The 14,290-nt window shown below is 40.7% G+C and overlaps 1 protein-coding gene across 1 annotated transcript in view; it reads left to right on the top strand.

Moving 5' to 3' along the window:
* The window catches only part of RIOX1 (ribosomal oxygenase 1), a 58,931-nt gene that overhangs the window by 37,976 nt on the left and 6,665 nt on the right, over positions 1-14,290 (top strand). Inside the window, exon 13 of the mRNA XM_073673377.1 lies at positions 6,851-6,950. Coding sequence (XP_073529478.1) covers positions 6,851-6,950 — 100 coding nt within the window. The remainder of the gene's footprint in view (positions 1-6,850; positions 6,951-14,290) is intronic.

Raw genomic sequence — 14,290 nt, 5'->3', positions numbered from 1 at the left:
TATGGTTTAATTTAGAATAATAAAGAATTGTGTGTTTATTTCAATTAAAGGACTTTATTCTGGGTGTTGTGTTTTTTTTAAATACTTTACTAGAAATTCATGGCAGTCATGTCTAATATTGGCGTGACCCCATGAATTTCGGGCTTAGGGCCAGCTGATAATACCAAGCTGGCCCTAACCCCTTTATTACCCAGTGACCCACCGCACCAGGGCCCTGGATGAGTTGGGTACAGCGCCAGAAGATGGCTCTTCTATGAATGCGCCATTTTCCGGGGTGGCTGCCGACTTCAATTTGCAGCGGGGGGGGGGGGCCCAGAAAGCTTGGGCCTCCCTGCGCTGCAGATTCCAGCCCCCAGCTGCCTAGTTGTACCTGGCTGGACACAAATATAGTGCGAAGCCCCACGTCAATTTTTTTTAAATTATTTCAGGAAATTCATGAAATAATTTAAAAAAAATTGACGTGGGGCTTCGCACTATATTTGTGTCCAGCCAGGTACAGCAGGCAGGAACGGGCTGCCCCCAACCACCAGCTGCCTATTTGTACCTGACCGGACACAACAATATCGGGAAGCCCTTTTTTTCTTAATTATTTCATGAATTTCATGAAAAATTAAAAAAAAAAAAAATACGTGGGGCTTCGCCCTATTTTTGTATCCAGCCAGGTACAACTAGGCAGCTGGGGGCTGGAATCTGCAGCGCAGGGAGGCCCAAGCTTTCTGCCCCCCCCCCCCCCCCCGCTGCAAATTGCAGTCCGCAGCCACCCGGAAAATGGCGCGTTCATAGAAGCGCCATCTTCTGGCGCTGTACCCAGCTCATCCAGGGCCCTGGTGCGGTGGCTCACTGGGTAATAAAGGGGTTAGGGCCAGCTTAGTATTATCAGATGGCCCTAAGCCCGAAATTCATGGGGTCACGCCAATATTAGACATGACCGCCATGAATTTCTAGTAAAGTATTTAAAAAAAAACACAACACCCAGAATAAAGTCCTTTAATTGAAATAAACACACAATTCTTTATTGTTCTAAATTAAACCATACTTACCATCACGCCCATTCCAGCTGAAGTCAACGATCTCCTGCAATAAAAGAAAAATAATAAACCAACATCATCCTTACCTTTCGATGGTTCCCAGGACAGCTCCAGCAGGCATACTGAACCAGCATGGATACCACAGCATCTTGCAGCGGCATGCTATTCCATCCGGTTTGCGTTTAGTTGGACCATCATTTATTTTTCAACAGGACAATGACCCCAAACACACCGCCAGGCTGTGTAAGGGCTATTTGACCAAGAAGGAGAGTGATGTGGTGCTACGCCAGATGACCTGGCCTCCACAGTCACCAGACCTGAACCCAATCGAGATGGTTTGGGGTGAGCTGGACCGCAGAGTGAAGGCAAAAGGGCCAACAAGTGCTAAGCATCTCTGGGAACTCCTTCAAGATGGTTGGAAGACCATTTCCGGTGACTACCTCTTGAAGCTCATCAAGAGAATGCCAAGAGTGTGCAAAGCAGTCATCAAAGCAAAAGGTGGCTACTTTGAAGAACCTAGAATATAAGACATATTTTCAGTTGTTTCACACTTTTTTAAGTATATAATTCCACATGTGTTAATTCATAGTTTTGATGCCTTCACTGTGAATGTACAATTTTCATAGTCAAGAAAATACAGAAAAATCTTTAAATGAGAAGGTGTGTTCAAACTTTTGGTCTGTACTGTATGTATGTGGGTTAAGAACTCAGTGATAGGAAACAAAGGGTGGTTATTAATGGAACACACTCAGACTGGGTTGGGTCTCAGTTAACAGTGGGGTACCACAGGGGTCAGTATTGGGCCTGCTTCTTTTTAACATATTTATTAATGACCTTGTAGGGGGCGTACAGAGTAGTATTTCAATATTTGCAGATGACACTAAACTCCGCAGGGTAATCAATACAGAGGAGGACCATTTTATATTATGGGAGGATCTATGTAAACTAGAAGCTTGGGCTGATAAATGGCAAATGAGCTTTAATGGGGATAAATGTAAGGTAATGCACTTGGGCAGAGGAAATAAAATGTATAAAATTATATGCTTAATTGTAAAACACTGGGCAAAACTGTCACTGAAAAAGACCTGGGTGTATTGGTGGACGACAAGCTCACGTTTAGTGGCCAGTGTCAGGCAGCTGCAGCGAAGGTAAATAAAATAATGGGATGCATTAAAAGAGGCGTAGATGCTCATGAGGAGAACATAATTTTACCTCTATACAAGTCACTAGTGCGACCACACTTAGAATACTGTGTACAGTTCTGGTCTCCGGTGTATAAGAAAGACATAGCTGAACTAGAGCGGGTGCAGAGAAGAGCGACCAAGGTTATTAGAGGACTGGGGGGTCTGCAATACCAAGACAGGTTATTACACTTGGGGTTATTTACTGTGGAAAAACGAAGGCTTAGGGGTGATCTTATTACTATGTACAAGTATATGAGGGGACAGTACAAAGACCTTTCTACTGATCTTTTTACTCTGAGGCCAGAGACGGGGACAAGGGGGCATCTTCTACGTCTGGAGGAAAGAAGGTTTAATCATAATCACAGACGGGGATTCTTTACTGTAAGAGCAGTGAGACTATGGAACTCTCTGCCGCATGATGTTGTAATGAGTGATTCACTAATAAAATTTAAGAAGGGCATGGATGCCTTTCTTGAAAAGTATAATATTACAGGTTATATATACTAGATTCCTTGATAGGGCATTGATCCAGGGAACTAGTCTGATTGTCGTATGGAGTCCGGAAGGAATTTTTTTCCCCAATGTGGAGCTTAGTGTTTGCCACATGGTTTTTTTTTTGCCTTCCTCTGGATCAACATGTTAGGATATGGGTTGGATGGACTTAGTCTTCCTTCAACCTTAAAAAGTATGTTACTATAAGTGAGGCAGATACTATATCCCTCTAATAAGACATAGTATAACGTTTCATATATTCCCATACAACTGATGTATGCAAAACCTAAGAACGTGTCAGCAGTACACAACATGGGACTATGGCCAATTTATATAATGAAGGAATTGCATAAATAATGCCCACTAATGATGTTGATCAAGGTATTTACCTTGTATGCACTGATTTCACTATGATGCCTCAATTATTTATATGTATGGCAGGAAATATCTCTAAAATTAGATCCTCCTAATTGCATTGTTTCTGATTTCATATTGGCGTCTGGGCATAAAAATGGACGAAAATAAAGTGCCCAGAACAAGAACAATGTGTTCATGTAAATGGTTCCTTCCAGAAGAACAGTTTCCTCATTCATTGCCCTGGATCTTTCACCCTTTCCCTGTGTCATAGTAAATATCACATGGCCTCTAAGTTGTGTTGGAGTATACAGCTCGCATGTCGTACACATTTTACTACAATGTATGATGATGTATTACTACTTGGGAATGTATTTGAACTTTGAGAATGAGTGTTCATCCTTTGAAAAAAAAATTAAAAAGTAAAGTTCCATTATAGGGGTTTTATTGGATTCCACTGTCCTCTGTTGCAATTTATTTAAAAAAAAACAAAAACAAAACTGTACTTTACTCAACCTCCCGATTTACAGTGCTGAGTCTCGGCTGCTGCTCCAGTATGGGTTGCTGTTTGCAAATCTGACGTCATGGAAGAATGAATAAAGCACAGTTTTGATTAAAAAAGAAAAAGAAAACTGCAGCCCAGGGACAAGGGTTTTCTTAAACCGGGAAACCCCTTTACTTTTTCCCAACATAGAGTACGTCCAATATTGGCCACGGGTGTATGGTGCAGGCTCAGGAGCTTAACTTGCTCTATTCCGGGCAGGGTCTAACACCTGCTGCTAAAAGCCACCACCCAAGCTAACTCAGATGGCTGCTGGATAACTATTCAAATGCCACGGTCAGTTTCCCATCACTACCATTGTTGTACTCCACAGGCTGGGCTTCATAGGAGAACGTCATATCTTCTATATACTGAAATACTGTAGTTCTACAGTTGATAGCAAATTCATGTCTCTGAAGGGGATTGAAATACGAAGTGAAAACTAAAAAAATAAATAAAAGTTTGCATCACCTCCTTCTTTTTCCATGTAGAAAATAAAGGCGTAAAAAAAATATATTTATTGCCATGTCCTTAAAAGTCTGTTCTATAAAAAATATAGGATATATCAACTCATATGGTTAAAAAAAGTGTACAAGTACAATTAAAGGGGATTAAATGTACCCCAAAAATGGTATCAATAAAAACTTCAGCCCCACAAAAATAACAAGCCCTCACACAGCTTCATTGTCAGAAGAGAAAAAAATTTATGGGTCTCCAAAAAAAAAAAAAGAGAATTCAAGCAAAAATATTTTTGTATATACTCATATTAACAGATCATTTTTACTTCAAAGTGAATGTGTAAAAGTTTTTTTTTGTTTGACTTCTTATCCTTAAGTCATGTGGCAAGGCTTCTTCTCATGGACAGCACGGTGGCTCAGTGGTTAGCACTGCAGCCTGGCAGCACTGGGGCCCTGGGTTCCAATCCCACCAAGGACAACATCTACAAGGAGTTTGTATGTTCTCCCAGTGTTTGCGTGGGTTTCCTCTGGGTTCTTCAGTTTCCTCCCACACTCCAAAAACATACTGATAGGGAATGTAGATTGTGAACCCCAATGGGGACAGCGATGATAATGTATGTAAAGAGCTGCAGAATATGTTAGCGCTATATAAAAATAAACATTATTATTATTATTCTTAATTGACTTTTAGGATTGTTACGGTGGTGCAAGAGTTCAAGTCCTGCTCCTCTCTGAAGAGTCTGTTTGCATATTTTAAATTACCAGAGGAGCATTGTGTGGCCTATAAGTCTCCTTACGCTGGCTTGGCACTCTACACAAGGAGAAACGTTCTCCCTTAGACCCATAGTAAGAAGCTGTTCATCAAGCCTAATCCGATCTCCATGAAACACTGTGTCTGCAAATGGATTGTCTGGTTTAGCTTCTTATTTTAACTCATGTGGCAAGGCTTGTTAAAGGGAACCTGTCACATGAAAAACAATATTAACCATCAGAAATGGGGATATGCAGGATAATAGCGTTGGAGTTTGTCAGTCACGGGGGCAACACTGGTGCGGGTTCAGTCACAGCTCAGTTCATAGAGAGTGGTGGCAGTAACTGTGCCCCCGGCACTGACAGCAGCTCATCGTTAGAGCTGTCTGTCAGTCTGTGCGGGGGGCGCAGTTACAACCACTGCTCTCTATACAAAGAGTGGTGACTTAAGCCACGCCGGCACCGCTCCTTTGACTGAAATCCGAGCGCAACCGGGAGAAACAAAGTTTATTTCCTCCCAGTATTGAAGTGCGGGCAGGTTCAGAACGTGATTAACCTTTTTTACGATACCGGTTCCCTTTATAAGGTCTCTATACTGTAGATTTTTAAGACGTTTACATTCAATAGGTGTACGTTGTCATGATTGCCAGTTGCATAGTAGTTCATGTAGCTGGAAAATAATAATAATAATAAATTAGTATGTATAATTCAGCAAGAAGCTGTTGATTGTATTATTACGTTATATTATGCAGGTTCTGCGTGACCAAGTTACGCATTTATACCCCTCATTACTGTTTTTTTTATATACTTGTTAAAATTCCTATTAATGAAAATAGATTGAACATAAAAAAAGTTGGGCCGCTATATAAAATATAAAGAAAACAAGAATGCAATGTTTTGGAAATCTTCTTCTATAGCCATATTTTATTCCATACAGAACATAGTAAACAGATCAGGGGTTGAACGTTAGACATTTCAGATCTCCTGCTGCAGCCCCTCTGATTCACTGACTCTTACAGCCAGCGGCACTAGGACCCAAGTGAGGCTGTCCTCTCTGAGAATAACAATGCCACCTGGACCCAAAGGGCTGTGAAGAAAGCGATCGGGACCACCGGAGTCTCAGTACTGGAAGCAGGTATGTATAAGTGCCGTAGCCCTCCTGCTCTTCTCTGTCAGAGTGCTAAGATGGCCGGCACTGCCACCACACGCCCAGGAGTCAGTTTAGAGGTCAGAATCCGCAATCCACCACTCCAGTGCACTCTACACCCCAGAGTCCCTCAGGATATGTTTATCCAGGAATTGCCTGGGACCCCAGCAGGATAATGGTCAGGATGTACGAAGCTCTGCTGAAGCACGTCTCCTCAGGTGCAGAGCATAGCAGCGTCCCAAGGCTTGGACTGGCCCACAGGAGAACTGGAGAATCCTCCGGTGGGCCCCGGTGCAAGAGAGGGCCTCCACCCTCTTATATGACTGGTACCTGGCACAATATATTTGAATCATTACAGACAAAGGCAGCATCTTATTCATTTAACAATCTATCAAGTTTATTGTGGTTGAGGATGATATCAAATTTGAATTTAGATAAAAAGTGGGGTCCTGGAGTTGGTTACTGGTGGGCCTTTGGCGCACCCCAAGCAGCTAGAATCTGACATCAGACAAAAATGGGACTCCCCTCTCAAAACTCTCCTCACTTCCCAGATGTTTACAGACGGGAGGCTGCACAATGGTAGACGTGGCCCTGTCCCAACTTTTTTAAGATGTGTTGCTACCATAAATTACTACACGAGTTAATTTTTTCAAATGAAATGGAAAAATGTCAAATGTACAAGTACTGAATTGTGTTTTTTGTTCTGTTGTGAAAAATATGACTTTAAGAGGTTTCCATATCCTTACATTCTTGTTTTCTTTACAGCGTCACAACTTTTTTGGAATTGGGGTTGTATAAAGTTTTGCTTTATAGATGTTAAACAACAAAAAAAAAATCCCAGAATTTCTGAAGTTTCTCTTTCAAACCTTGATACCATGATCTTTGCTTCTGTGCAGGTTGTGCAGTGAAGGAGAAGCCTGTTTATTGTATTACTCCACAGAGAATTCCAGAGTGTACCACCAGGAGGCACCAAAGTCTATGGAAGTAGATGCTGAGGTAAGAGAATCACCAAATTCTTCAAAATGGCACACATGAGTTAATTAATTTTGCACAAAATTAAAGATGCGTTTTTTTTTATCGCTTACCTTTTGTCCTTTTTTTAGAGTAAAAAGTTGCATGATCTATTGGCATATCTTTAACTGGAAAAATAAAATCTGGCAGATGTTTTACTACATGGGGGTAATGGACTACAATTGATCAAAAATTTTACATCATTTCAAAAAGTCGCAAATGATAAATTAGGCTGAAACATCTGGATAACCGAAACCATATCCTTAAAGTTGAAAATAAAATAAAAGAGAGGGCGCTCCATGTGAATAAAGCCACAGCACTTAAGCGGGTGGGAAGAGGTGTTCAGCTCACCTCTGGTAGTTGTGCATGCCTGGCACAACGCCGATGCTAGGCGGTGAATGATGGGGGTCCTGGAGCGCTGCAGCATCTTCCGCCCGCTCCTGGCATCCTGCTCCGGGGCCGCGATAATGAGAAGAACAATGAAAGGTGCGTGGTGGAAATCCACAGGGCGCCACACTCTGAGTCAGAAACCGCCCAGGTCAGATAAGAGAAGTCGATTCATTCAAAGCACAATGCCTTTCATGGACGAGCCGTCCCCTTCATCAGGTGAATACAAAATGTATGCCACGCTCAGTGCTTTAAAGAGACAGGCACTGATGTGATTGGTTGATAATTGATTGCATAAGGCTTTAAAAAGCATGAATATACATAAAACTAACCTGATTACAAATCATATAGAACAAAGCAATAATAAAAATCAATAATATACTATTCATTTTTAATACAATTAATTTTTAGTGTATTATTGATTTTTATTATTGTTTTGGAAAAGCGCCATGGCTCATCGCCAACCCAAAAGAAATTGAGCAAATTCTGCACTCCCAAATCCAAATGCCCCCCTCCCTTTTGAGCCCACAGTGTTCCTAAACCGCAGTTAGCGTCCACATGTTTGACATTTCTGTAGTGATGAGAGCCCGCCCAATGTACGGGTGCATGTCTCCAGAAGCATGAGCTAGGCATAATGTAGTGGTCACTACAGCGTACTGGTCACTACAGCGGCAGTTTGCAATTTTCACTCAGCAGCATCCACTGCTGCTTGTTTCTGGGAAAACACCCATGGAGTCAAAATCGTCACTACACCTGTAGATAAGTTCCCAAAGGGGTATAATTTCCAAAATGGGGTCACTTGAGGGGGGATTCTACTCTGCAGACTCCATATACAGAGCCCCTAAGTTCTAGAAAACTATTCTAGGAAAATCTGCGCTCCAGGAGGCAAATAGCGCTCTGTCCATCCTGAGTGTCGCCGTGTGGCTAAGCAGTACTGTGCAGCCACATATGGGGTATTGCCGCGTTCAGCAGAAATTGTGGGACAAATTTTGGTGCCATTTTTTTTTTTTAACCATTTCCCAGTGTGAAAATGTATAATCTGGAGATAGAACAACATTTTGGTGGTAAAAATGTAATTCTTTTTTTCTTCACGGCCCAATGGTATAAAATTCTGTGGCCCACCTGTGGTGTCAATATGATCACTGCACCCCTAGATGAATTCATTGAGGGGTGTAGTTTGTAAAATGGGGTCACGGATTGGGATTCTGCTGTACTGGCACCTCAGGGGCTCTGCCAATGTCACATGGCACCCTGAAACCAGTCCTGCAATTGTAATGTGTATTTTTTCATGAACATATGTCTTGCATTGGTAACCTGTGTTCATGCTTCTGTGGTAGAAGCAAAGCTTAACTTTGGGATCTTCAAAAACTCAGCAAAAAGCGCACCAAAACCTGCGTTTGCGACAGTGCTTCTTTCCTGTCGAGATCAGGTTTTGCTGCAGAAAAAAAGGCATAATGTGAACATAGCCTAAAGGGGTTTTCTGAAAATGTGACAAGCATGTTGCATGTGATATAAATCAAACTGCAGTCACCCTAGTCACTTGTCAGGATGGCTGCCCACTAAGGAAATAGAGCCTCCCTCTCCCCTTTAACTCCCACCTCACCCAATCATTGTACTCAGTGGAAAGATTTATTCCGTCTCTGGGTGATGTTCTGCTGTGAAACATTGAGATTCATATAGATCTTTTTCAGCAGAGTAATGCGATCTTTCGCAAACCATTCCTGAACAGTTTTTTAAATAGTTCATTGTTGAATTGACCTCCAAATTTCCTGACTTTCAGTCAGGTCGAATATCGGTGGGATTTGTAATTAATCTCTTTCCAACATATATGGCTGATGTTTGATGTGGGTGTGTGGAGTCTATTGGTCAAAGTTTGGTGAAAGTGGACAACCCCGTTAGCTCATTCTGCAGCCAGTAATAGTGCAATATTGAGGTTGTAGAAGGGAAAGCTGCAAAATTTTTAATAAACCCAACTACAAAAATTGTTTTTGAGCCCCAAATACTTACACACGTGGTCAAAATTGTTGGTACCCCTTGTTTAATGAAAGAAAAATCCACAATGGTCACAGAAATAACTTGAATCTGACAAAAGTAATAATAAACTAAAAATCTATGAAAATGAACAAATGCAAGTAAGACATTGCTTTTCAACCCTGCTTCCACAAAATTTTAAAAAAATTTACTTATGAAATAGGCCTGGACAGAAATGATGATACTCTTAACTTAATATTTTGTTGAACAACTTTTTGAGGCAATCACTCCTGTAACTGTCAATGAGACTTCTGCACCTCTCGACAGGTATTTTGGCCCACTCCTCATGAGCAAAGTGCTCCAGTTGTCTTGTGTTTGAAGGTTACCTTTTCCAGACGGCATGTCTCATCTCTTTCCAAAGATGCTCAATAGGATTTATGTCAGGGCTCATAGAAGGCCACTTCAGAATAGCCCAATGTTTTCCTCTTGGCCATTCTTGGGTGTTTTTAGCTGTGTGTTTTTGGGTCATTATCCTGTTGCAAGACCCATGACCTGCGACTGAGACCAAGCTTTCTGACACTGGGCAGCACATTTCTCTCTAGAATCCCTTGATAGTCTTGAGATTTCATTGTACCCTGCACAGATTCAAGACACCCTGTGCCAGATGCAGCAAAGCAGCCCCAGAACATAACAGAGCCTCCTCCATATTTCACAGTAGGGACAGTGTTCTTTTCTTGATATGCTTCATTTTTCCGACTGTGAACATAGAGCTGATGTTCCTTGCCAAAAACTTCCATTTTTGTCTCATCTGTCCATAGGACATTCTCCCAGAAGCTTTGTGGCTTGTCAACATGTAGTTTGGCAAATTCCAGTCTGGCTTTTTTATGATTTTTTTCAACAATGGTGCTCTCCTTGGTCGTCTCCCATGAAGTCCACTTTGGATCAAACAACGACGGATGGTGCGATCCGACACTGATGTTCCTTGAGCTTGAAGTTGACCTTTAATCTCTTTAGAAGTTATCCTGGGCTCTTTTGTTACCATTCGTATTATCCATCTCTTTGATCTTTTCCTCCTGCGGCCACGTCCAGGGAGGCTGGCTACAGTCCCATGGATCTTAAATTTCTGATTAATATGTGCAGCTGTAGTCACAGGAACATCAAGCTGCTTGGAGATGGTCTTATAACCTTTACCTTTAACATGCTTGTCTATAATTTTCTTTCTAATCTCCTGAGACAACTCTTTCCTTTGCTTCCTCTGGTCCATGTTGAGTGTGGTACACACCATGTCACCAAACAGCACAGTGAGTATCTGTAGCCCTAAAAACAGACCCGCTGACTGATTACAATATTGTAGACACCTGTGATGCTAATTAGTGGACACAACTTGATTAAACATGTCCCCTTTGTCACATTATTTTCCAGGGTACCATCATTTCTGTCCAGGCCTATTTCATGAGTTTAATTTTTTTTTTAATTCTGTGGAAGCAGGGTTGAAAAGCAATGTCTGACTTTCATTTGTTCATTTTCATAGATTTTTAATTTATTATTACTTTTGTCAGATTCAAGTTATTTCTGTGACCATTGTAGGTTTTTCTTTCATTAAACGAAGGGTACCAACAATTTTGACCACGTGTGTACATTTAAAGGGGTTTTCCCATGAACAAAGTATATTTTAAGTAATAGATCTTGGAATAAAAATAAGTTCCACAATTGGATGTGACGACATTACAGCATGGGATCGCAGCTGATTCTTTCTGTGATGTAAAACATATTTTTGATCAGGCAGGGAAATGTTTTAACACATCCAATTGTGAAAGTTATTATTATTCCAAGCTCCATTAATTAAAATGTACTTTGTGGTGGGACAACCCCTTTTAACCCCTTTACTCCCGAGGGTGGTTTGCACATTAATGACCGGGCCAATTTTTACAATTCTGACCACTGTCACTTTATGAGGTAATTACTCTGGAACGCTTCAACGAATCCCGCTGATTCTAAGATTGTTTTTTCATGACATATTGTACTTCATGATTGTGGTAAAATTTCTTCGATATCACTTGCGTTTATTTGTGAAAAAAACGGAAATTTGGTGAAAATTTTGCAATTTTCAAAATTTTTATTTTTATGCCCTTAAATCAGAGAGAGATGTCACACAAAAGAGTTAATAAATAACATTTCCCACAAGTCTACTTTATATCAGCACAATTTTGGAACCCAAATTTTTTTTTATTAGGGAGCTATAAGGGTTAAAAGTTGACCAGCGATTTCTAATTTTTCCAACAAAATTTACAAAACCATTTTTTTAGGGACCACATCACATTTGAAGTCACTTTGAGGGATCTTTATGACAGAAAATAACCCAAAGTGACACCATTCTAAAAACTGCACCCCTCAAGGTGCTCAAAACCACATTCAAGAACTTTATTAACCCTTCAGGTGCTTCACAGGAATTTTTGGAATGTGGAAGAAAAAAATGAACATTTAACTTTTTTCACAAAAATGTTACTTTAGACCCAATTTTTTTATTTTCGCAGTGGTTACAGGAAAAAATGGACACCAAAATTTGTTGTGCAATTTCCCCTGGGCACGCAGATACCCCATATGTGGGGAAAAAACACTGTTTGGGCGCACGGCAGGGTTCGGAAGGGAAGGAGCGCCATTTGACTTTTTGATTGTAAAATTTGCTTGAATAATTAGCGGACGCCATGTTGCGTTTGGAGAGCCCCTGATGTGCCTAAACAGTGGAAACCCCCCACAAGTGACACCATTTTGGAAACTAGACCCATCAGGGAACTTATCTAGATGTGTGGTGAGCACCTTGAACCCCCAGGTTCTTCACAAAAGTTTAGAACATTGAGCCGTAAAAATAAAATTTTCAAATTTTTCCCACAAAAATGTTTTTCAGCCCCCATTTTTATAAGGGTAACAGGAGAAATTGCACCACGCAGTTTGTTGTGCAATTTCTCCTGAGGAAGCAGATACCCCATATGTGGGGGAAAACCACTTTTTGAATGTAAAATTAACCTGAATACTTAGCGGATGTGCCCCTGATGTGCCTAAACAGTAGAAAAACCCCTCAAGTGACACCATTTTGGAAACTAGACCCCTCAGGGAACTTATCTAGATGTGTGGTGAGCACCCTGAACCCCCAAGTGCTTCGCAGAAGTTTATAACATGGAGCCGTGAAAATAAAAAAATCAAACTTTTTCCACAAAAATAATGTTTTAGCCCCAATTTTTTTATTTTCACAAGGGTAAGAGGAGAAAATGGACCCCAAAAACTGTTGTGCAATTTCTCCTGAGTATGCCAATACCCCTTATGTGGGGAAAAAACAGTGTTTGGGCGCAACGCAGAGTTCAGAAGGGAAGGAGCATTGTGTGACTTTTTGAACGCAAAATTGGCTGGAATTGAGAGCAGACGCCATGTCGCGTTTGGAGAGCCCCTGATGTGCCTAAACAGTGGAAACCCCCCACAAGTGACCCCATTTTGGAAACTACGCCCATCAAGGATTTTATCAAGGGGTATAGTGAACATTTTGAATCCAGTGGTACGACACAGCATTTGATAACATTAGGTCGTTATATTGAATAAGTTGTCATTAGTCTTGAGCGCAAGTGCTCGCTACTTGAGTTTGCATCGGGTACTCCGGTATGCACCATGTCTCACAGGTGCTCGAGTGACATGCTCGAGTACCCGCTCACATGTTTCATGGTTATTAGACACCCCAAAAAAACCATGCTGGGATCGCTTGTGCATGGCAGGCATTCCCCGCGAGGTTTTTTTGGCCACGAAGCATATGGGGCGGAGCATGTCACTTGAGCACCCGCAATATTCAGTGCATACCCGAGCTACCGATGCAAACTCAAGTAGCGAGCACTTGCGCTCAACACTAGTCGCCATATCGTCATCTTTTTTTTTTTTTTTTTTTACTTTTGAAAAAAATCTCTAGCCTAACCCTAGAGTTTATTTTTGAAGCCGTTCCTAGTGTGGTATAAGTGATTAGACGACTTTATTCTTCGGGTCGGTGCGACTACAGAGATACCAGAATCATATTGGGCTTTTATTATTGACAGTCATACACTAAAAGACGCATTTTTTTGGAAAATCTAGTTTTTGCATCGCCATATTTTGGCTGACAGAGTAATGTGACGGCTCGTTTTTTGCAGGATGACTTGATGTTTTATTCGTGCCATTTTCAAGCACTTGACATTTTTTGATCGCTTTCTATTCCGATTTTTGGGAGGCAAAATAAACAAAAACCAGCAATTCCAGAATTTTTTTTATGTTTTTTTTTTATGCTGTTCCGCGTGTGGTAAAATTGATAGGGCAGCGTTATTCTTCGGGTCAGTGCGTTTACAGCGGTACCACATTTTATATTGTTTTTCTATGTTTTGGCACTTTTACACAATAAAAGCTATTTTATAGAAAAAAATATTTTTTTGCATCGCTTTATTCTGAGAGCAATAACTTTTTTATTTTTCGGCTGATGGAGCTGTATGGTGGTTTGTTTTTTTGCGGGACAAGATGACGTTTTCGGCGGTATAATTTTTATTTATATTCTTATTGATCGCGTGTTATTTCATTTTTTGTTTGGCGGTATGATGATAAAGCATAGTTTTTTGCTTAGTTTTTTTTTTTTACCGTGTTCACTAAAGGGGTTAACTAGTGGGGCAGTTTTATAGGTCAGGTCGTTCCGGACGTGGCAATACCAAATATGTGTACTTTTATTGTTTTGTTTTTTTTTTCATAATATTTATTGATGGGTACATTATATTTTTATTTTTGGTGGATTATTTTTATTTTTTTTATATTTTTACAATTTTTTTTTCTTCATTTTTTAACACTTTTTGGACTTTTATTCTGTGTCCCACTCTGGGACTTTCACTTTTTTTTATTCTGATCGCCTATATAGCACAGGAATGCAGCACCTTCCCTGTGCTATACAGGCTGTCAGTGCTGCACAGGGA

The sequence above is a fragment of the Phyllobates terribilis genome, unplaced genomic scaffold, assembly GCF_046119375.1.
Source record: "Phyllobates terribilis strain yellow unplaced genomic scaffold, ASM4611937v1 Scaffold_3__8_contigs__length_932513732, whole genome shotgun sequence".
Taxonomy (NCBI): domain Eukaryota; kingdom Metazoa; phylum Chordata; class Amphibia; order Anura; family Dendrobatidae; genus Phyllobates; species Phyllobates terribilis.
The sequence above is the reverse complement of the archived record's forward strand: the minus strand, read 5'-3'. Positions and strand labels throughout refer to the sequence as shown.